The following is a 22,768-nucleotide window of genomic DNA, read 5'->3' as shown; positions in this document are numbered from 1 at the left end:
TATAGTGTACGCGAGTTTTTAATTTTAGTTTCGTTCATACTCATTATTGCTGATCAAAGTCTGTATATTCAATGAGAATCATTCACATACGCTATACAAAAAATGAAAATGAGTAAATAAGTATAAAACTGGAGAGGTGATTTCAAATTAAGAAATATGTTCTCACACAAAAGAAACTACAAAATAGATATTACATTTTTTATTGCTCGTGGGAATTTTACTTGCATAAAAATGTTCTGAGGGCAGAACGAAAAGTCAATTCCTATTCGAAACTCTTCGAGCATGTTGAAGTTTATATACTGTTTGCATAGCAAGGTGGATCATTTTGCCTAGACTGTATAAACACCATTTCACAATAATAATAACATCCTTTTTACAGACACACTCATTGACCAACGTTTTAACTGAATACTAAGATGTATAGTATTGTATATCTGTGAAAAAGGTTTTTATATTCTTTGGTAGCCCTGGGTTCGGCGTTCTCGTACGAGTAGCCACGAGAGGATGCCGATAAGGCAGAGGCCCACGCCGGTGCCTCCCAGGATGACGGGCACCATCCTTTTCACATAATCCGGCCAACATTCGTTCTCTGAAACGAGTATGAGATGACAGCAGATGAAAAGACCGCCAGTCCTTGTATTTGATAACGGTGCGTGTTTCATAATTTTAGAAATAATATTTATAATATTTTTTTTTGTTAAAAAACGACGATATAAGCACCTGCAAATGAATCAAAGGCAGTACATACCTTTTCCGAATTTTCCACTGCTTATTTGAAATCCCTGAATTTTCATATTCATTATTTTAATGTTTAGGTTGTTAGCCATCGTAAGAGTGTCTTCGCTGTAGCACTTATAGCTGCGTCCATTTTCGCTTAGAAACAGTTTCATATTGATGAGGGCGCCTGTAAATGTTTCTCCTAAGAGCAGTAATGATATGATTTATAAAGAAAACCATCGGTCAGACCATGAACCAGATCACAAATTAATGAATGACTTAATAGCTTGAATGATAAGAAATACTCACTCGTGCAATCCGTGCAGTTACGAGATGCTGTCAAACTGGCTCTTAATATAGACACGTATGACATTTTCCCTTTCTGAGGATGAAAACGGCCATATTCTGTTATCAGCGCATCATTCATTGTTTATTCCATTGTCAATATGATCTGCAAGTACTTATACAGAATGAGATAGCTTTATACCGAAAGCAAGCTTTGCCTCAGTGGGAGGTCCTTTGCCTTCATGTTTTACCACCTTAGCTCAGCTCTCAAAGAATCTACATACGGAGAAGATTAGTAGTGAAAGTAACACCTGAAGTAGCTGCTCAATGTCACATACCTTAACAAAGTTAAACTCGATACTCCCACCATCAAAACTCAGAGACAAAAGAGCAGTATTGTCTCCACAGAATCCTGTGGCTATCGTGGACTTTGGGTCAAGGTTGAAATGTAAATTTGTCTGCAAAAAAAAAAAAAACAACTTTTCAAAAATATGGTATGACTGGGATGTGAATACTAGAGAGAAACATTGAATATTTTTTGGAATAAGGGTTTTGTGCTTATGTATATTATATCAGTTATACAATACACATTTAGTTTTCAAATAAAATGCATGAATGTGCTCTTTTTACTGTTATCACTTACAAAGGTTCCTCTTTTAAAGAATTCATGTGGTTAACCTAGTGATGTCACACAGGCAGAAATGCTGAAATACAGAAAACACTGGGCAACTGCTCCATGACCGACCTTCCCTTGAGTAACGATGTACTCTGCTCCCAGAATTGCCTTGATGCACACATTGCCCTTGTGGTCACGCAGGCTGTAGTCTCCAGTTGGAGGAATGGATTCCTTAGGAAGGAGAACCGGCTTCTTTGGCGAGCTCAGCTGATTTAAGGTGCTGTTCACGAGCACAGTTTCGCTTACAGCCTCACTGGGGGCTATGAGTGTTACAGACCAGCTTCCTGTAACTGCAGTGACAGTGGTTCATGAGGGACTTTCAGAAAAATGGCTGCTAGATGAACCTACAGACAAGCTACCTCTTGCATTGAAATCTGACACACTGCCCATTAAATTTCTTCACTTCAGCACTATTAGAAAGACTGCTGTAATTGAGTCCTTGTAATATCATTTCTTGATTAAAATGTGCCAAGGCCAAACTGCCATTGAGTCATGTTGATAGTCATTGTATTGTGATTTGAAACCATCATTCAACCTTCATGATTTGTGGCATGTATGCATGTATTATTATGGCAATTCAGTTTAACTAAAACTTCATAAAGTTTGATTCATGCATAATGATGTAGAAAATAGCTAATTATTCAAATCATTGTCCAATTTTTGTTTGCTTTCGAAGATCAGTATATTTCCTGTGCAGTTATCATCAAATTTAAATATTTTAGGTTATGTATTTCAAATACACTGCATGCCAGATTTCTGATATTCAAAATGTGAACAAAGAGACAAAGAACAAGAACTCACCGAACAAAAGCAGAATGCACATAAGTGTTGCTTCATCCTGCTTGATCTTAGGTATGGAATTAGTCATTTGAGAAGCCCACGTAGCTTTTGCCTTTGGTGGTATTGTTGCTGTGATGTGTGGTGAGAATATGTGCTGAGGAAGATGCAAGCGTAACTAAAGTAATCACTCGAAGGGGTGGGACGCTGTGCCGTCAGCTATTGTGGTAGGAAGGCAAGAAACAGCCATGGCTGGTAACGTTAATGGCAACAGCAAGGATCTTATTACTGTGCCCAGTGAATTACATTTACTAGTGTCAAAAGATGGGAATGTTTTTTTTTCACTTATTTAGACTGGAAGTAAACTTAGAGACATACAGATGTGGACAAATTTGGTTTTAATTGGATCACCTGAAAAGTGATTCAATTAAAAGCAATTGTCTAATGTATACCTACATGTCTTCAGTATGTGATAGAGTAAACCAATAAAATTGAAAAGAAATGATTTGTTGATTATTTTACAAAGATATGCTAAAATAGTATGGACAGATTTGTTGGTACCCCTAAAGAGACTATTTATCCTTGCATTACAGGCATGTTTCAAACTAAGTATTTAGCCTTAATTAGTACAGGTTTTCATCAGCCATTCAGCTTATTTCAAGATAAAGAACATCTTTCTGTGTTGTTTGGTATCATAGTGTGCACCACACTGAACATGGACCAGAGACAGCAAGGGGGAGAGCTGACTGAGGAGCTCAGAAAGAAGATTATATATAACCATGTTAATGGTAAAGGCTATAAGAGCATCTCCAAGCAGCTTCATGTTCCTGTGACCACAGTTGCGAATATTATTAAAAAAGTATAAGGTTCATGAGACTGTAGCCAACCTCCCAGGATGTGGACGCAAGAGGAAATGCAACCCCGGGTTGATCAGAAGGACAGTGTGGATGGTAGATAATGAGCCAAGGAAACCATCCAAAACCATTCAAGCTGAGCTCTAAGGTCAAGGTATGTCACTTTATGATCGCCATTTGAACAATAGTGAGCTCCATGGAAGGAGACCAAGGAAGAAAAACTTAAAAAAGACAGAGTTTAATTCGCCAAAATGCATGTTGACAAGCCCCAAAGTTTCTGGGAGAATGTGCTTTGGACTGATGAGACAAAACTGGAGCTTTTTGGCAAGTCGCATCAGCTCTACAGTATGTTTATAGAAGGAAAAAATGAAGCTTTAACAGAAAAGAACACCATACCAACTGTGACACATGGAGGGAGCTCAGTTTTGTTTTGGGGCTGCTTTGCTGTATCTGACAGGGGGAACCTTGGATCTGTGCAGGACGCAATGAAGACTCAAGACTACCAAGGCATGCTGAAGCGAAACATGCTGCCCAGTGTTAGAAAGCTCAGCCTCAGTTGCAGGTCATAAGGTCCTCCAACAGGATAATGACCCACTCAAGAATGGCTAAGAAAAAAATATTGGACTATTCTTAAATGGCCCTCCATGAGCCCAGATGTTAATCCTATTGAACATCTATGGAAAGATCTGGAAACTACAGTGTGGAGACGCCACCATTCAAACCTGACACAGCTTAAGCAGTTTGCTCAGGAAAAGTGAGCAAACTACCTGTTGCCAAATACAGACGCCTCACTGTAACTTACAGAGATTGCTTGTTGGCAGTCAACAAAAGGTGGTGCCACAAACATTAAATTAAGGGTACTATCATTTTGTCTGTCTGTTTTCATTTGTTTCAATATATAAAAGATTCAACTGAATCAATAATCAAAAGCTGATCTGTGTTAAATATGGAATAAACAATAAGCGATGCCATTAAACTTTTGTCAGTTTTAAGTTATTTCAGAAATAATTGTGTGTTTTTTGTGGAAGGGTACTAACAAATTTGTCCATATCTGTATATCACTACAATGGGTCCTACTTGACTTTATTCCCACAGTAACACTGAAGCGCTAAAAATGTTGCCGGTTTATTCTTAATGTAATTTACTATGATGTTATTCTATGAATTTATGTAAAGATAAATAACTAGAAAGTATATACAAATTTAACATTGTGCAACCAAGAAGGAACAACGCCTTGTTGACAATATATGGTCCAAATAAATTAATAGCAATTTACCATACTGTGGGATATAATATTGTGTTGGATTTTCGGATAGTTTTTTTTTCTGTTATGGAATGAGTACAGAGTGTAATTTTTACATTCTTTGCATTTGTGATGTACCAATTTCACAGGTTATCGTAATATACATGGTTTATCATACTGAGATTCACGCATTTACCCAGTATGTAACCTATGTACATTTACCGTGTGGAAGCTCTGTAAATTCAGATAAAGGGTTGGGAATATTAAGCAAGCAAGCTTGGCAGTGAAAGGTGGGTCAAAGGTACACGAACAAAATATTTCCTAAAACAAATGACATTAGTTTGCCAATGTGCTTAATGCAAAATCTCATTCAGAAATTTTTTTCATGGATGTGCTGTGTTATAGTGGTTGTGATATTCACTAGGCTCTGATCATTTTTGCATGTGTATGATTCTAGCTACTATTTGATTGGTTTGGTTTGAATGAATAAAAGAAAATATCCTAGTTTTCTTCTCTGGCGCTTCCTTGTGGGAGAGACTGCGACACCCCAACTCAGCAGTTCTTCCTTCCTATCAAAATACCCAGATTCCTAAGAATTTATTTACTTTTATCATAGACAAAAAGGTGCCTGTAAAGGTTCAGTTGTGAGTAAATAGCTGGTGTAACCCAAAGACAAAAATCGGAAACATAAAGTTGACATGAACATAAACTCAAGCTATTTCGCATAGTTGCATTCTAGCTTGCGTTGTTGCCTGAAAGAGGATTTCAAATGTAAGTTTAACTTGTGATCCCTGATAGTGTAATATTGACTTTTCTTTTCAGCTTAGAAGCTCCAGTGATAAGCAAACATATACTCTGTCCACTCAATGCTAGAATATCTTTCTGGTATGCACTGTTGCATCTTATTGGACTAGCTCTGGTTTAGGGGAGTGGACTGTGTCTGATTTGTTGTAGCGGACTCCATAATATCAATCATTATTGAAGCAGCACTGTTTGCTGTGGAGGTCACTGCAGTTAAACTGAAAACAAGATTCCTGGTCCTTCAAGTGGGTACCTTCGCAATGTTAAGGTTGAAGCTACTTTGTGGAATGTTTCTACTGCTTTGGGCTCCAGTACGAGCAGGAGAGCCGATACAAGCTTTTTGTGATGACAAAGATGTGGAGAGCGCTGTGGATGTGGCCCTAGTAGAGCATAATAAGAACCTTCAACTTGGCAATCAGTTTGCTCTTTACCAAATTGTGTCAGCCAAAAAAGTAAGTAGCTCTGTATTACTTTAAATTGTGATCTTTAAAAAATCTCTTTCACTCTTTTATCTAGAATGACATCATGTTTAATCATCTCAATAGCTCTATGTGTTTGGTAGTAAGTACCGTAGAATAACAGTGATTTTACGGGTTTTAAATGGAGAGGAGAGATTTTCTGTTCCCTAAATGCCCTCCGTTGACCAGTGGGTAGGGCGGACACTGCTAGCTAAGACGGGATTTGTAAACTACCATGTCAATTAAAACGATCTGGATTTCACTTAGCGCACAGCAAAAACACACTGTCTAATTGGTCAGTCTTCTATAATCATTTATGTGTCACTAATGTTAATCTGAAACAGCTGTATGAGTTTTTCAATCAAGGAAACAAACCAGTCAAAGCACAAGGAGAACTGAACTATTTAGCCAAGTACAGGCGCGTTTCAGTTTTAAAGTAGCTTGAAAAACCTAAAGTGACTCAAAGTGTCCCCCCTGACATCGATTATCTGGTCACCCAGCCAATGTGCGATGGGCCCCCTATTAATATGCTGCTAAACCTTTGATGTATTTCGTAACTCGGGCCTGCAAGAAGCTCTGTTCTGTGATGGGGGGTGCTTCAATGCACGAGTTTACCTGTACTGAAGCCCCAAGACCTCAATAAGGCCTCCCCGGTCGCTAACCCCCCTCCCCCCATATCCCAGGGGCCTCTGGCCATGTCAATGTGCCTATATCTATGACAATTAACTACAGATCAGTGACATCTTGTTTACAGGAAGGGAATGAGTCAGGAACTGTCTTCTCTGTGGATTTTCAAGCGAGGGAATCTGACTGTCCAGTTGGGGGAGACAAAACGTGGAAAGACTGCAACTACCTACCCATACAGGTCCATGCCTGTTTAAAAGAAAGCACTGTTAAAAAGCATAATGTTTTCTTTTTTCTTATTGATTAATATTATTATTATTATTTTCAAAACTGAATTTTATGTTAATGTTACCATTTACCAGACACCAAGCCTGTGTGAAGCAAAAGTCTACAGGAGTAACAATGAGGGAAACCAAGAGGTGCTTTTAATTATGTGTGTTGCTAGAGGTAAGTGACCCTGTGTGCATGACCAGGGTGAGCAGTTAGCAGCTGGATGGATGGCTGTAAAAACAGGTTAATGGAAAACACAAAACATGAGAATTCTTTGGTAAGAATTTTATCATTTCAGCTGAAGAGTCAATTGATGCCAAATACATGCCCTGTCTGGGTTGCCCTGAAGTCATCAATACAGCAAGTGAGGATCTGAAGGAGCCACTGGCATATTCAGTGGCAAAATTTAACATGGGCAACAACTCCACACATCATTTTGTGCTAAACGAAGTCCGCTCTGCAACACGGCAGGTTAGTTTTCAGCCTTCAGCCGGAAAAGAAAAAACTCATATTAACATATATGAACTATAACATACACTAGTGGCCAAAATTGTGGAAACACTTCCAATTTTTGAGATTGCCGAACTCTATTCAACTGTTGCTCGAGTTACTTAATTGTCCAATGTATGGTTTTGCAGCACCAGCACCTGTTTTTCTCCACTTCAAGAGCCGTCGGTACCAATAATAGTATTAATTTCCTATTGTTACTACTATTAATACTATAAATAAGGTTTGGGGTAATAATAATTGTTGTACATATACATTTCCTGGGCCATGTAAGTAAAGGACTTTGGATTTTTTTATTTTACTTGCGGATTCCAGGTAACAGCAGGACAACAAAAAGGGGAATGCCCTTACTAAAGGAGTGCCATGGTGATGAAATTATGTTAAGAACAGAATTTGCATTATAGATATTTGAATTTTTCATTAAAATGCCTGTGGGATGGTGTTCCACACACACACATTAGAAATGGTAAATGGACTGCATTTATATAGCACTTTTCTACTCCTACGAGTACTCAAAAGCGCTTTACATTTCATGCCTCACAGTCACCCATTCATACACCGGTGGCGGAGGCTGCCATGCGAGGTCATACCATGCCATACCAGGGCTTGAACCTGCAACCCTCTAGTTGCTGAACAATAGCACTATCTCCTGCGCCACCGTCTTCCCCAATTATCAAAGTGGAAATTCATTAAAGATTGATCCTCCTTCGAGCCGGATTCGAACCAGCGACCTAAGGATTACAGTGAAGCTTCTACAGTCCTCCGCTCTACCAACTGAGCTATCGAAGGGTGACAGATAATAGGCCCCTTCTCACAGTCGCTGCAAATATTTTTTTGGTTATAATCATCCAGAACCTTGATTCTGAGGTCCTACCTATGTCATCGTGTTGCTTGTGTGTTTAGGTTTTCTAACTTTCGTAATGCAATAAAGACTATTTATAAAGAATAATTAATAATTGCTTTGCAAATTACTTATTTATCGTTATGCTTTAATTTATCATAGGTGGTTGCTGGATTTAGGTATGACCTTCAGTTTGACATGGCCAAAAGCAATTGCTCAAAAACTGACTTCAGTGAGTTGACAGATGAGTGTCACCGAAATAAAGAAGACAGGGTAAGGCAGTTACTAAAATCTATTTTTATACTTTGAACAATGCATAATGCTTTTTATTGTTTAAATGACCATTCTGTAGCATTATAGCATAATCAATGGAAAAGACCATTGTAAAATAATACCTGCAACATTATGCTTTGCAGGAATTTTCTCACTGCAATTCCACTGTGTATGTTGCCCCTTGGCGACGTGAGGAGCCAGAAACTCATATTAACTGTGCACCTGGTCTTCATGCGGTGAGTTAATTAGTACTGTATATATAAATTAGGCAGCTATACATAATACAGCTTCATCAATACCCAGCCTCAAAATAAATCATATCGTTCTTTCACATTGTTTATATTAAATAACTTATGTAAAACTAAGAAACTATGTGACCTACAACTAGCATTCTTATTTGCAATTGTAGAATATCTTTTTAAAGAGGAGACCACCAGGCTGGTCGCCTTTAAGAAAAGTTCCCAGCATGGAACTTGTGGCACCACCATGCACAGCCCCAGCACCAGGTCCAAGTAAAAATGCCACAGAAGACTCTTCAGAAGAATCTCAGGAACGTGCCACGCCCACAAACTGCAAACCAGTCCCACCATCCGAGTCCATAAGTACATTCAATTGTCCATCAAAACCTTGGAAGAGTTATGTTCCTGCTGTTGTTCCTCCGGAGACCAGTCCTGAGCCTTCCCCTGAAGATGGAGACCTCACTGATATAGACTTGTTGTAAGAATGCAATTTGTTGCATTGTAAAATGCATGAAGTTCTAATAAATTCCTCATGAATGTTGTTTGTTAAAAAAAGATAATTATAATAAATTAAGGATTACAACTTAATAAAGGTAAAATGCAAGAATAAATTACCTTACTATATTTAACAGGTAGGATTATTGCTCACAAAACGCAAATGAGCAATTGTGAATTTTATGACACTTCAGTAAATTTCCATCAAATTTTCTACAAACGTGTTGTTATATATGTTAAATATATTAATTGTGTAATTTTCATTTTCAATAAATTTAAAACGTGCATTTCTTAATAAAATAATGTTCGGAAACTTTTGCCTGAAGGTGTCAAATGAATGGACTATGTAGCCGGACCATGTATTTCTATACTGTAAATCAGTACTGTACAGTATTTAGCTCATATTAGTGGGGCTTCCGGTGTCCCCCTGTGTAGGGGTTGTAAGAGACCCCGTAGCTATCTTAACGCCTTTTGCTTTTACTGCAAATATCCTTCCGCCAGTTCATATAGTTCCGAAATGTATTGCGATGAAAATGATAAATCTGCACCAACGTATTAAGTTTTATTTGAGGTATTACAAACGTAATAAGTACACGTATGAATAATGAATAAACGCTGTGTTACTGCGGTACAATTTTAGGAATTATATTTGCCGGAAGCTGAAGTCCCGGTAAGATGAAATGATTTGCTCTTTAATTCCTCCTCCTTTCAATAGAGTACTATAGCTTCGGACGGAACATGTCAAGCGGTTCTGCGGATTATAACAGGTATAATAAAATTCTTGGGGAAAATGCTTAAAATATGCATGGCAGGACTAAACGTACGAGTGCCATATTGCATGAGGTATAGCCAGAATGCCAGCCATCTGACAAGCTAGCTGCATGTAAAGTGTACACTGGATGGTACTGGTACGTGAGCCAAGACCGTGGCCTGGAGCGGGCTGGGGCTACTTAGCTAGCAGACTAACTCGCTACCTAAATCAGCTTCTTGCTTGATGTGTCGGTTGACACTTTGGGTTTTGATTGAGAAATTTGTTCACTTGTTTGTTAGTCGCTGTTTTGATGTCTGATTTAATTCGAGTCTACATTTAACTATAGTTGAACAAGGTGTTCGATGCGGACAGCTTACGATAACGTTACCAAGCCATGGTAGGCCTTGACAGCCCACCCAGTTACGGTACAAAATACAACTGAATTTACATTCCCAATGTTGAATGGCATTTCCCGAGTTTTTAAGAAATCGCCGCAATTAAAGTAATGCCCGCATACCAAATACCATCTGGTTTTATTTGGGGCCGGTTAGCCATGTTTATGCCATGTTTTATAACATGGATTAGTGACAGTTGACCAGATTAGTGCTTTGACTAACCCAGCATTATGCATGTACTGTTAAATACATGTTGCGTTTCTTGTGTCGGCGTTACATATCGTATCCGTTTGCATTTGTTGCCGTTGCGTAAACATTTGGGAGTGGTCGCCTGTCAGGGTGGAATTCTTCATTGCCTGTACGAATTTTGTAATCTGTCTGCCTTTAAAACGCTTTAAAATCTTTTAATTTAGCTGTGCGTTATGGACTTATAATTTTTTTCAACGTCATGGAATATCTGGCACATCAAAGAATACGTTTTTTTCCTTGGTGCCCTTTGTAGGTGCTATTAAAGCAAATGGTGTGTGAGGTTAGGCCTTGTGTTTAGGTCTCAGTGTTGACATCTGAGTGGCTTTAATCAAACCTTGGATTTGACAGCTCCAGAGACAGAGACCATGGGGGCCCAGAGGGAATGGAACCTGATGGTGTCATTGAGGTGAGCTTTACCAAGACTCCATTCACCACTGTTATGGGCTGGTAAACCTGGGTGACTTGACATCCTTTTCTCCTCCACAGAGCAACTGGAATGAGATTACGGACAATTTTGATGACATGAACCTCAAGGAGACCCTCCTTCGGGGTATTTATGCTTATGGTTTTGAGAAGCCATCAGCCATTCAGCAGCGAGCCATTATTCCTTGTATTAAAGGTATGAGCTGGTGGGGCACATGTTTGTTTATTTTTATATTTTTTGAGGGGGAGAGGGGAAAAATGCTAGCACCTTATTTTGGGGTATAGAGAGTATTGTGAATGTATCAGTAATCATTCATATATGTCAACATGCATCCAATTCATGTTAATAGCACCATTGTGAACATTTTATTGCAATTTGAGTGTCTATGTATTAAGGTGAGTAGGTGTATTAAAAGGAAAAGTTAATTTGCTTTAGGAGTAATACTATAACTACTTGTTGGTCCAAATGACTGTTGTTTTTGTGTAAGAAGCACATTTATGTATCTGCTCTTGCATTTGTGTTTGTTTCTAGGTTATGATGTCATTGCTCAAGCCCAGTCAGGAACTGGCAAGACAGCTACATTTGCCATTTCAATCCTTCAGCAACTGGAGATAGACCAGAAGGAGACCCAGGCTCTGGTTCTGGCTCCCACCAGAGAGTTGGCCCAACAGGTATCCTACGCTTGTGATCAATACATGAAAGTCTCACATCAAGGCAGCATATTTAGAAGGTTACCTATAAGGTGCTTGTTTTGTATTATGGCCAGGATGTTAATATTAAACTCAAATGTCACACTCATTCAAACAGCAGAAACATGGTGGCTTTGTACAACTCAATGACTGCCTTGGTTTGACAGCTCTCTGCGCCTTGTCTTTAATTCTGGTTTCCTGCTCTTAACAGCTGGAAGTGACATTTTGTATTTTCTGGCTGGTAACTGGCTGGCATCTTCATATACTTTAACCTTCCCCCAGATTCAGAAAGTGATTCTGGCTTTGGGTGACTACATGGGTGCCACCTGCCATGCTTGCATCGGGGGCACCAATGTCCGAAATGAGATGCAGAAACTGCAGGCAGAGGCTCCTCACATAGTAGTCGGAACCCCTGGTCGAGTCTTTGATATGCTCAACAGGCGGTATTTGTGTAAGTGTCATCTGTGACTCAGTGTGTGTTCACACATAGCATAAGCATCTTCCGTCTTCCGGGATTAGCTTGAACTGGAGATGCCTTCTGAATTGAACTGCAGTTATTTGTTTGGAATTCCAAACCAACCGGTCTTTTCTCTACAGCTCCCAAATGGATCAAGATGTTTGTCTTGGATGAAGCTGATGAAATGTTGAGCCGGGGATTCAAGGATCAAATATATGAAATCTTCCAAAAATTAAGCACAAATATACAAGTAAGTATGTTCATAGTGATGTGCTCAGTGCTGTCACATGGTCTGAACATTACAGTAAGCAATAAAGGCATTTTTAATGTGAAAATGAATGAATCTGTTAATGGAAATTAAGTCTGGCAGAGGATGTGGCAAAGGGCAGGCATTTGTCTCCAGAACTTGCTGGCAGTTAGCCTCATATTTTTAAGAGGGAAATTGTGGATATTCATGCATTATAAGAGAATTCCCTTTGTAGGTTGTGCTGCTCTCGGCGACAATGCCAGCTGATGTGTTGGAGGTGACCAAAAAATTCATGCGAGACCCAGTTCGTATCTTGGTGAAAAAGGAGGAACTTACCTTGGAGGGTATTAAGCAATTCTACATCAATGTAGAGCGTGAGGTTAGTGCTGAAAGATTTTTTTTTTTTTGGAAGATGTTACTTAGTACAATGTTCAATCAAAGCTCCAGCTTTTATTATGCTGTCTGAGTGAGTTCAGAACACATGGGGTATCTTCTTGGTGTCTGAACTAAGATTAATTGGCTTTAAATATCAAGGGTTCTCTTGTCACAAAGCTGTGTGGGCCGAATAGCTTTTCTCTGTATTTGAATCATCTTTCATTTACAGGAATGGAAGTTGGACACACTTTGTGACCTGTACGAGACACTCACAATCACTCAGGCTGTCATATTTTTGAACACAAGAAGAAAGGTTGACTGGTTAACTGAGAAAATGCATGCGAGGGACTTCACAGTCTCTGCCTTGGTACAAAATTTCTCATTTTTGACTTTGTTTCTCCTTTACAAGCAGAAAGGCCTGATATAAGGAATTTAATCAGCCTTAATCTCACTGCTCCGCAGCATGGAGACATGGACCAGAAGGAAAGAGATGTGATCATGCGCGAGTTCCGATCTGGATCTAGCAGAGTTTTGATCACTACAGATTTGCTGGTAAGATACTTTAAATGTGCTAACATGTTACTGAGAACATACTGATTTAAAGACCCCTCACACAGATTGAAGTAGGATGCCAAAAGGTTACGTACCTGATTGTTTTCTGTCCTTGGTACCAAACAGGCTTTTAGTGTTTTTTTTTTTTTTTTTTTGATGGTGTCAGTGTTGGGACTCCTTGTATGCATGGATTATTAATTTTTATTTTTGCTCTAGGCTCGAGGCATTGATGTACAGCAAGTTTCTTTAGTCATTAATTATGATCTACCCACAAATCGGGAAAACTACATCCACAGGTAACTTTTCCCCCTGTTTAGTTGCACGTTTTTCTACTCTCTGCGAAAATCTTTTAATCGGCCTTCTCTCAACAGGATTGGTCGAGGTGGTCGTTTTGGCAGGAAAGGAGTCGCTATTAACTTTGTTACTGAAGAAGACAAGAGGATTCTTCGGGATATCGAGACTTTTTACAATACTACTGTTGAGGAGATGCCTATGAACGTGGCTGATCTGATTTAAACTTTGGGATGAGATTTTATGCAGTGCTCGCTGTTGAATAAACACGTGCATTGTAATTATTTTATTGGAAAAATACTGAATCTTTTCTCAATGCTGAATGTGGATCGGAAATTTGGATATTTGCAAAGTGAAGCAACTTTGGTGTTGAGCTCTTGTGAGGGAGGGTTGTAGGCTCGATCCTCTTGAGTTAGACTGCTGCGGTGGTATACAAAGACATGGAGTCTTTAAATATATTTAGGTATTTTTTTCCTAGTTCATTCAAGCTTTGTGTATTAGATGTTCTCTATCGCTTAATAATTTACTTGTGGACTAAGAGATATAAGTGCTGTATTAAGTCTGCCAATTTTGTCAAGCTAACTTTTGCCAATTGTAGTAAATCTTGGTTAAGATGCCTTCCAAATTCAGCATTTCCGTGTTCAGTTTGTGCAGCGTAAACTAGTCTTTCACACAACTACTGTTACTCTCGTGAGAAGCTTTTCTCTCCTACCCACCTTTCACAATGGTAAACTGGTTACTTCTGTTCAGGGGCCTGTTAGCACTGGCAAGTCTTCTATCCAGCTGAACAAGTCTAAACTAGCTGCAGTACTTGCATCTTGCGATCTGTGCCACTTCCATTAAGAGCTGCACTGATTTGCTACATACCCATCAGTGTTGTATGTTGTTCAAATAAACCATTCTTCATAAATAAAGGAGTTAGTGTGAATTCCTTTCCTGTGTAGCATACTTAAGAATTAGCCTTAATTTAACCATTAAAACAGTGTGAACCTTAATGGGAGTGGCAAGCTTGGGTCCAAACGGCTTAAGTTTCAGCAGCTGTTATACAGAGACTTACTCACTCACATAGCAGGTGCCTAGTCCTCAAGATAATTACTGACCAGAGTGGAGGTTTTGCAGACATTTATTTTCTCTATATATTGGAAGAATAAAAAAACAGCCAGGGGGTGGGAGAGAGGAGCAGGAGATTAATTGGTCTAAGCAGCTTGCTGCATTATTGTGGAACCCAGGCTCAGCACCTGTAAGTACTCATCTGCTCCATCAGCCAAACATTTGTCCACCTCCTGCAGAAAAAGCACAACCCAAGGAGATTGATGGTGAGTCCCAAGGTCTCCTACCTTAAAGCTAGTAGGGATTAAGACTTGTATAGGACTGGTTCATATGGTGTATGTCCCCAATCCCAATACATCTCCCAGATACCAATGACTGTAATCCATGCAATTTCTAGTGAGCAATTTTCGCCAAACCAGATAAGAGTACATTTCTCAACCCAGAAATGCTGTTGGAACCATTTTACAATGCTAGAGGAACCGGGTTTAGTTAACTGCATAAAGGTAAGGGACCCTTTGTGGTACCGGTTCAGTGATACCTACCGCCATTTTTTCCGTAATGATGGACTTCTTCTGGTCATTCAGGCTCTCCTCTATGATTATGTCATGAAGCTGATGTAAAATCTGTGTGGCAGCATATCCTTCATCTATCAAGTTCTGCAAAAGCAACAGTCATCTAGTGTTGAGGCATTTTTTTTAATACATTGAATCGTTTCAACTTCAGCATGTGATCGGAACAGCGTCAGAACGCACTTAATTGCCAACACATGCGGAAAAACCAGAATGTTTTGTGGTTCGGTGCTGCATGGGAAGCACATAAAGTCACAAGACATAAGGGAGGAACACTTCACAGAACATCATGTATAAAGATAGGAATGCAAATAAGTACAAAAAGGCACCTAAACCGTGGCTGCCACTTCCAGAGTTGGTTCCAAAAGTATCAGTCGGACTATCAAAATACTCCAGTCCATCTTCCTTGAACAGGAGCGATTTTTATAGCTATGGCATTGCACCTTAGATTAAATTACAAATAAAACTTGGGCTAGAGGGAAAGATGTAACCTTTTATCACCCTGGAAGCATAATCAACTTAAATAGGCCAACTACTAAACCAGGTTTACAAACACTTTACAAACACAATGTCATAATTTTAACCAACTTGAGAGTCACTGGCAATTGGCCTATGCCATCAATGTAAATATATACACAGAAAAGTACATTTTGAGAATTTACCTTCACAGCAACTTCTAGCTTGTCAAATGTACTGTTGTAACAAATGTGTAGTAGGTCTTTGATCATCTTTGGGGGGCAAACCTAAAAACAAATTACACTTGCGTTATATTTCATGCTTTTCGTGACCATATTTTAAAAGAATAAACCGTAAGCGGTTGGTACAACTGCTCTATGAGTAATTACTGTGCAACTCGAACAGCACTCACCCCAGCAATCTCTATGACTTCACTTTCTGCAATTTCTTTTTCACCATTAAGCCTTGCTGCACTTTGAAGAAAAGTGATCGCTTTTCTGAGGTCTCCCTCTGACACCTTTACCAGGGCTGCAATAGCCTACAGAAAACCAAAACAAGCAAAAGAAAAAAAAAAAACAAACAAAAAGATTTTTTATTTTCCATGTGAGAATATCATTTAAAATTAGAAAAATTTCTCTCTCTGCGGGGGAAAAAAAATACAATTTGCATTGTAATAAATTGACGATTAAATACTATGCAACTAAATGACAAACGAAAAAATTGAAAACATGTCAGAACTCAACAGTTCAATGGAGTGAGATTAATTGAAATAATGCCATATAGATGCTAAAACCCAACATTTAAAATACAAATACCTCTTTGGAATACTTCAGCTTCTCCTTCTCACATATTTCTAACAGTCTAACTTCTTGGACCTGGTCATCGAGAGGTTTGAAGCGAAATTTTGAACATCGAGATGTCAGGGGCTCAATTATCCTGAAAGACAGCCAACACTTCAGAAAAAAAGGAAAGCATTCCTTGTAACCCTCAGAGAATAGGGTTGCCATAATGTGTCTGAGCTCACTTGATGCCAGCTCACCGACTGACGTAGTTACAGATGAGGCAGAAGCGCGTGGTCCTGGACTCCTTCTCCATGGTCCTTCTAAGGGCAGCCTGTGCTGCACCAGTCATAGAGTCGGCCTCATCCAAGATTATGATCTTAAAGGGGGGGCAGGGTTTCCCACTGGGGCAAAAAAAATGAGATAAAATCCCTAGTCTGCCATCAGAAAACACGGCAATAGAATGCAAAGAGTTGTATTCGCAACACAGTGATTTAACTAAACCAAGAATACCAGTCCATGATTCCCGTGGTTGCCCTTTGACACCATAAACAAGAGTTAACAATTACATGCATCCAGAATCAGTCTAAACGAGGTGTAACACCAGCTACCAGGAGCCAACACTCACTCGGATCGTGTTCCTGCCACAGTCAGCTGGGCAAAATTCTTCACCTTCTCCCGAACCACTTGGATACCTCGCTCGTCAGAGGCATTGAGCTCCAAAACTCTCTTCCGATACAGCTCAGGTCTGGGTGCAATTCATTAGCAGAGCAGCTCGGTGTTAATGAAAAAACTGCTTGTTTTCCAAGGCATTTATTTTAATTGCAGCAGAAGCAGCACAGACATTTTCTTGTCATAAAAGACTGAGCAGACTTTTGAATAATACTCATAATATTGGTCCAGACAGCAAAATGCAGTACTGTGCATTTGTAGATGAAAATCACGCAGTGACTGGTCCTTACCCAAACAGTTCCCGTGCTGCAGCCAGTATGGTTGAGGTTTTCCCGGTACCAGGTGGGCCATAGAATAGCAGGTTAGGGAGCTATAATGGTGAAAAAATGTCAGTAAGTTGAAATGCACTACAGCAAAATGACAACAGTATACATGGCTGTATATAGGTAACACGTTACAGGTAATGTAGAATGAAAATGCACAATTCAGTTAAATATGACAAGGACATGTTAAATCCAGGGAACTTTGTCAAAGTTATTTTTTCAACTGGTGACCAAATAAGTCATTAAGGCGAAATGTTAAAAATGCATTCAATGCATTTACATTTCATATAGCAAAGCTGGTCATGAATTTGTACTGTGCACACCACCTAGGAGCTGGATACATGAAAATGTTGGGCTGGCGTAACCAAATATCAGGTACAGTGAGCCATACTCTCGACACGGGGCTCCTATTTCACGACCTTCCCACAAAGCATGGCTGAGCACCAGATCGCTGCCTATTAATAGTGCAATAGACACTTAATCTGGATTCTAAAACGGCCACAAAACTGAAGTAGCTATAACTGCTGCAAACAGTTTTCCACTGTGTTGCACCCAGAAAGGATAATTAAGCATTTCTCTGAAGATTAGCTCAACCTAAACAAAAGTCTTCCAATATCTTCAACTTCTTTGTACAGCATATTTTTTAACCCATGACAATGTAATGTAAACTTGAACTACAAGTTAGGACAATATCCTACAGGCAAATAAAAATTATTTCAATATCCAGTAGACTAATGTCACGCATGAAAAGGTGAGAACATTTGGAAAATAATCTCTGCAAATGCACCTGGTCCCCTTTATTTTCGGTTTCAAACTACAAATAAAACAGCTTCTACTAAATGACAACTGGACTCAAGCGTTAAAAATAGTTTTTTTATTACCCTAAAATACTTCCAAGGCTTTGGATCATTTTCTCAAATAATACGAAACTTAAAAAAATGAAACTCACATCGGCGCCCTCTAGAGACTTCTTCAGCACTGCAACCACCTCCTCTTGGAAGGCAACTTCATCAACACACTTCGGTCTACTGTTAACAAAGCAAACATGCATCACAGCGGGAATATGCCGCACAACACTTGTGGAAACAAGTTGAACTGCTCCATTTAAAGCTGTGCACGATATAAAAGGTATTTAGCGCGTATGATATAAGTTTTGGATGTTTTCCTTATTTGTTTCCCATTATATAATAACTAATAACTGAATAAAACAGGCTTAGTACGGAGTATTTTTTCAGATTAATTTAGATTTTTATTCATCTGTATTGCTGACGATGAATTTAACTGACTCTAATGTAATCCAAAACGGGGTGATCGTGGTGGTAATACAACTTACTACTTCTCTACCCAAGGCACCGGTTTCTGCTTCTTTTCTCCACTGGACCCTGCAGATTTGTCTTTGGCAATTTTACTGCTCTGGGTAGACGCTCCTTTCAAAAAAGCTTGCATGGTTCAGCTTTAAATGAGAAAGGACATCAACTGCGTAGCTCACGAGGTAAAAAGGTCAAAGTTTACGTATATTCACAAATCAAAAAGGCTGGCCTCTATCAGTAACGAGACAACAGCAGAGGAACAAACAACGGCGATCACGCTCAAATAGTCGCTTTACAAAGCGGGTACAGAAAATGGATGGATGGACGAAAAAAAAAGACAACTGTTAGATTTCTATACATTTGAACCATATAGATAATGCACGCGTATTTACGTCTTAGCATTATATAATTGATAAATTATTTTTTAAAATTAAATTTGAAATGTAGCCGCGTACGTTAAGTCTGCTTAATTCTAAAGTTTATCTACCAAGCGTTTATCAAGCTTACAGGATAGAGTTCTCCAATCCACTACATGTCTCATTATATTACTGCATTTTAATTATTCTTACCCTGCTGTCGATCGAAATAATATTAATACGATTCTGACAACTGCGAGTTATTTACACTGAGAGCTCCGAACATGTGTCATACTCCCGCCAGAAGCGCTTCGTGGACGCTCAACTTCCGCTACGATACCGGATTTCCGGAAAGGTAATGGGCGGGGCGAGCGCGCTGAAGGCGGGATCTGGCTGGATCTGTGAGAACTTGAAAGCAAAGTAAACAAAACTTGGAAAAAATATATGATCATTCACCAGTTTTCTAATCTGGGGTCTAAAGTGGTCAGGCTAGCAAGTGTATTTGGTTATTTGTCTATCCTAGCCTGTTGCAGTGTATATTTCCTGTATATTTTGCATGTAAAAATGTTGTTTGTTATGTCAGTGCTTAATATTATCATGTAGTATTCATGAACTTTGTTTTAACCCGACTTAATGGCTTTCTTCATCTTGGCCAGGGACTGCATTTGAAAAGTAGCCACTTGACTAAAATTGGCACATTTTCAGAAATGCCAGCAACAATACTGATAATGAACACCCCTCTAACTGACTCTCAGTTGGTTTAGAAAAAAGACTTTTAAGAGAAAAGAAAGCCTTCCTTTGGTTTTGCATTTTTCTCTTTTTTGTTAGCTGTGCACAACATATCAGAAGAATACATTACAATTAAATTAGTTAAGAAATAACAGATTGCGTATATACAATATTAAGGTGATAACAAGAACCCTCACTGTCTCTAGGTGCTGGTTCAGATGGCATTCTGCAGCAGGGACACCACCCGTCGTGCAGCATCCTGCAAATCTCCCTATCACAACAGCCCACATAACAGAATAACATTAGTGTATGATTCAGTAGGGCTAGTCCAGGTCTGGAAAGTAGTTGGGCCAGATTTTCAAACCAAGAAATTTAGCTGGGCCAGACATTTTCAGCGGCCCAGTAAGCAGCAGGTAATGGCATTTTAAACAAACACAAATCAAGGTACATTATTTTAAAAAACTACAACTGAACAGAATCTGAGAGCAATATTTTTTTTCATTTCTGAAATAAGAAAAATATTTTGGTCGTATCTGACCTAGACACATCCCAAAGAAAAAAAATTCCTATTAGATGGTAAACTGCCAGACATAAAGAAAAAGGGAAAAATCGTCTATAATCATCATCCGCTTATACTGTGGTGATCCATTTCACCCACACAGGCATGATCACCATAAGCGGTTTCCACATTATTGTCGAGGTGACTTTTCACTTTACCTCTGCTTTCTCCGACATCTTCCTGATTCTGCCGCCAACAAGGGGCTCATAGGGTGGAGACTGAGGGTGTTAAACAGACCAATCTTACTTTTGTCACTGAATGCAGCAAATAATGTTGTATTTATCTGTCAAACGTCCAGCACCAGGAAAAGCAACTTATTCAGACAGCTCGTCTACCTGTCTGTCCATGTTGCCGTCCCATGACAACTGGTCCAGCCTACAGGTGCCGTCCCATTCCGGCATGTTACCCATGAGTCATAGCGGCACCTCCGGGAGCAGCTCCAGGTGAGCCCGTGCCTCCCGTCCCCCACCTGCTCCCATGCTGAGTCTCGGGCCCCCGTCTTCCCTCTTGTTCACAATTGACAATAGAAACTGCAATAATAATGGAAGTGCGCCGCCCTACAGGGAAGGAGGAGTGATGGGAGTCCAGGTGGTGGCTAAGCGCGCGTGGGGAGAGGCGTCGTACTGTGAGGCTTCATGAACTTCCGATGGAGCAGTGCTGTCATACAGCGGGGAGCCTAAGAGGGGCACTGTGGCCGGGTGCGAGAGCCCTGGGTAATGAGTTGTAGAGCTGCGCAGGAACTGAGAGCCCAAGCTGTTGGACATTCCACTGGACTGGGAGACTGGGGTGAGCGAGGAGGAGCTCATTGACCACAAACTGGGATACTGGCTGTGTGTGAGCAATGGGGTGGAGATTAAGGAAAGACGTTAAATCAGCATGCAGTGTTGCCTGGAAACAACAACAAATATACTACAGTGTCACTGTACTAAAACAATATCAAAATAATGCCTATTTTTTATTCATTTTACTTGTAGAGTGCAAAGTACAAAGGAAAACAAAGAGTAACTATGGTGAAATAAATCAAAGCATGTCCCAGAATGCAGTGATGGGCCTGAATGGATCAGGACAGAAGAAGGTGAAAGACCTGTTAACGAGGCGAGACGATGCAGACACAGGCCAGGATGTGGGTATAGGCGAGAACAAGAGGGAAGACGGGGGCCCGAGACTCAGCATGGGGGCAGGTGGGGGAGGGGAGGCACGGGCTCACCTGGAGCTGCTCCCGGAGGTGCCGCTATGACTCATGGGTAACATGCCGGAATGGGACGGCACCTGTAGGCTGGACCAGTTGTCATGGGACGGCAACATGGACAGACAGGTAGATGAGCTGTCTGAATAAGCAGCTGCAAGTATAAAACAATAAATGAAGCAGGTATGTGGTGGGCAGTGTTACAGCGTCCTTAATATGGTCAATACAGAAAAGGCACGTCATCATGTTATGTATATACTGCCTCCAGTTACTTAATGCCTAACTTTAATACATTGATTGGTTTGTTCACTGCTGTAGCCTGTGTCAACTTTCGTTTCAGACAGATGTAAAGTCCTTTCTGTTTTTGTTCTGTGGAGTTTTTTTTTGAACAGCATATGGCTGAATTCTGTTAAACCTCAGATTGAAGAAAATTCTGTTAATTGAAAAGCAAATATCAAAAACTCAGTCCGCAGGAATGTTTTTCAGTAGATTTCTGTGGACTTTTGGAAATTTCACGAAATTCCATCGCTCGATTACATAAACACTGAGTGAGATTTCATTCCCATTACTGCAACGTATGAAGAGGATTATGACTTATTACTTTAGGTTATCGGACTGAGTGAGTTTTGGAAATTTGCTCTTCAATCGATAACTGAAGCAGTGCTGTGAATGCAGAGGTTATATGCGTCGCATATCAACAGAACTGTATGTTTTTGTCTTGTCTGAATTATTTTATAATAAAGCTGAATCAGAATCAGCCAAATAAAGCTGATTCTGATTCAGTCAGAGGGTAATCGTCGGCGTGCTGTACTATCGTGGTGACCCACACAGAAACCGGAGTAACCGGAGGAAACCCCACGACGACATGGGGCGAACATGCAAACTCCACACCCATGTGATCCAGGCGGAGACTCGAACCCGGGTCCCAGAGGTGTGAGGCAACAGTGCTAACCACTGCACCACCATGCCGCCCCCTGGATGCTGTTTCATTGTATAAAAAGAAACTTACTGTACTGTACAATAAAGTATTTCACCACTGCTTCTCCCTCAGCTCCCACTATTTGCTATCACATGCATCTTTGGATTTCTTAGTGCAATCTGTGCTTTATTTTTTTCGTGAAATGTAAGTGCAGTATCTGTTTATTAAGTGCTGTGGTTTAATATGTACATTATTATTTCAGCACTGTGTATACTGTCCTTAATGCCTTGCCTCTCTCGTATAACTTGAGATACGCCCAAATTGACTTGCAACAAGTGGTCCTGGTTCCAAATGCGGAAGGCAATGGATA

The 22,768-nt window shown here is 39.9% G+C and overlaps 4 protein-coding genes and 1 non-coding gene across 6 annotated transcripts; 2 read left to right on the top strand and 3 right to left on the bottom strand.

Moving 5' to 3' along the window:
* Positions 1–184: 184 nt before the first annotated feature.
* On the bottom strand, positions 185–2,605 carry LOC125708880 (lysosome-associated membrane glycoprotein 3). Its single transcript, XM_048976779.1, has 6 exons — positions 2,480–2,605; positions 1,748–1,968; positions 1,341–1,460; positions 1,027–1,099; positions 749–919; positions 185–589 (listed from the first exon to the last, which is right to left on the bottom strand). The coding sequence occupies exons 1-6, from the start codon at positions 2,544–2,546 to the stop codon at positions 450–452; spliced, it is 792 nt and encodes a 263-aa protein (XP_048832736.1). The 5' UTR covers positions 2,547–2,605; the 3' UTR covers positions 185–449.
* A 2,892-nt stretch (positions 2,606–5,497) lies between these two features.
* On the top strand, positions 5,498–9,373 carry kng1 (kininogen 1). The gene is made up of 7 exons (XM_048976781.1): positions 5,498–5,805; positions 6,566–6,676; positions 6,798–6,882; positions 7,004–7,176; positions 8,216–8,326; positions 8,470–8,562; positions 8,736–9,373. Exons 1-7 carry the CDS (start codon positions 5,614–5,616, stop codon positions 9,045–9,047), a joined length of 1,077 nt encoding a protein of 358 aa, XP_048832738.1. The 5' UTR covers positions 5,498–5,613; the 3' UTR covers positions 9,048–9,373.
* On the bottom strand, positions 7,916–8,001 carry trnay-gua (transfer RNA tyrosine (anticodon GUA)). The gene is given in 2 exon segments: positions 7,916–7,951; positions 7,965–8,001. It is a non-coding gene; the product is annotated as a tRNA-Tyr (tRNA).
* Positions 9,374–9,696: 323 nt separating the features above from the next.
* LOC125708873 (eukaryotic initiation factor 4A-II) lies at positions 9,697–14,115 on the top strand. Its single transcript, XM_048976768.1, has 11 exons — positions 9,697–9,827; positions 10,804–10,861; positions 10,942–11,074; positions 11,411–11,550; positions 11,851–12,019; positions 12,166–12,275; positions 12,508–12,651; positions 12,877–13,014; positions 13,110–13,199; positions 13,416–13,495; positions 13,571–14,115. The coding sequence occupies exons 1-11, from the start codon at positions 9,799–9,801 to the stop codon at positions 13,713–13,715; spliced, it is 1,236 nt and encodes a 411-aa protein (XP_048832725.1). The 5' UTR covers positions 9,697–9,798; the 3' UTR covers positions 13,716–14,115.
* A 482-nt stretch (positions 14,116–14,597) lies between these two features.
* On the bottom strand, positions 14,598–19,355 carry rfc4 (replication factor C (activator 1) 4). 2 transcript variants are annotated; one of them, XM_048976774.1, is made up of 11 exons: positions 19,219–19,355; positions 18,673–18,792; positions 18,289–18,367; positions 17,307–17,386; positions 16,973–17,092; positions 16,605–16,748; positions 16,381–16,501; positions 15,978–16,103; positions 15,772–15,852; positions 15,083–15,196; positions 14,598–14,773 (listed from the first exon to the last, which is right to left on the bottom strand). In XM_048976774.1, exons 2-11 carry the CDS (start codon positions 18,783–18,785, stop codon positions 14,687–14,689), a joined length of 1,065 nt encoding a protein of 354 aa, XP_048832731.1. In that variant the 5' UTR covers positions 18,786–18,792; positions 19,219–19,355; the 3' UTR covers positions 14,598–14,686. The 2 variants fall into 2 exon arrangements, with proteins under 2 accessions (XP_048832731.1, XP_048832732.1); XM_048976775.1 differs by having other exon boundaries at positions 18,673–19,344.
* Positions 19,356–22,768: the final 3,413 nt, after the last annotated feature.

Source organism: Brienomyrus brachyistius, chromosome 15 (assembly GCF_023856365.1).
Source record: "Brienomyrus brachyistius isolate T26 chromosome 15, BBRACH_0.4, whole genome shotgun sequence".
NCBI classification, from domain to species: Eukaryota; Metazoa; Chordata; class Actinopteri; order Osteoglossiformes; family Mormyridae; genus Brienomyrus; species Brienomyrus brachyistius.
This window is presented reverse-complemented; position numbering and strand designations above follow the sequence as displayed.

Bases quoted from the DNA above. Each gene is read 5' to 3' on its own strand.
- LOC125708880 (XM_048976779.1), bottom strand. From the start codon at position 2,546: ATGACTAATTCCATACCTAAGATCAAGCAGGATGAAGCAACACTTATG. The intron at 1,461-1,747 runs GTCGGTCATGGA...TTTTTTTTGCAG, and splicing joins ACATCGTTACTCAAGGGAAG to ACAAATTTACATTTCAACCT. The intron at 1,100-1,340 runs GTATGTGACATT...TTTCATCCTCAG, and splicing joins TCGAGTTTAACTTTGTTAAG to AAAGGGAAAATGTCATACGT.
- kng1 (XM_048976781.1), top strand. From the start codon at position 5,614: ATGTTAAGGTTGAAGCTACTTTGTGGAATGTTTCTACTGCTTTGGGCT. The intron at 6,677-6,797 runs GTCCATGCCTGT...ACCATTTACCAG, and splicing joins GCAACTACCTACCCATACAG to ACACCAAGCCTGTGTGAAGC. The intron at 8,327-8,469 runs GTAAGGCAGTTA...TATGCTTTGCAG, and splicing joins ACCGAAATAAAGAAGACAGG to GAATTTTCTCACTGCAATTC.
- LOC125708873 (XM_048976768.1), top strand. From the start codon at position 9,799: ATGTCAAGCGGTTCTGCGGATTATAACAG. The intron at 12,652-12,876 runs GTTAGTGCTGAA...TTTCATTTACAG, and splicing joins ACATCAATGTAGAGCGTGAG to GAATGGAAGTTGGACACACT. The intron at 13,496-13,570 runs GTAACTTTTCCC...TTCTCTCAACAG, and splicing joins CGGGAAAACTACATCCACAG to GATTGGTCGAGGTGGTCGTT.
- rfc4 (XM_048976774.1), bottom strand. From the start codon at position 18,785: ATGCAAGCTTTTTTGAAAGGAGCGTCTACCCAGAGCAGTAAAATTGCC. The intron at 16,502-16,604 runs GTGAGCTGGCAT...GCTGTCTTTCAG, and splicing joins ATCTGTAACTACGTCAGTCG to GATAATTGAGCCCCTGACAT. The intron at 15,853-15,977 runs GTGAGTGCTGTT...ATTTGTTTTTAG, and splicing joins AAGTCATAGAGATTGCTGGG to GTTTGCCCCCCAAAGATGAT.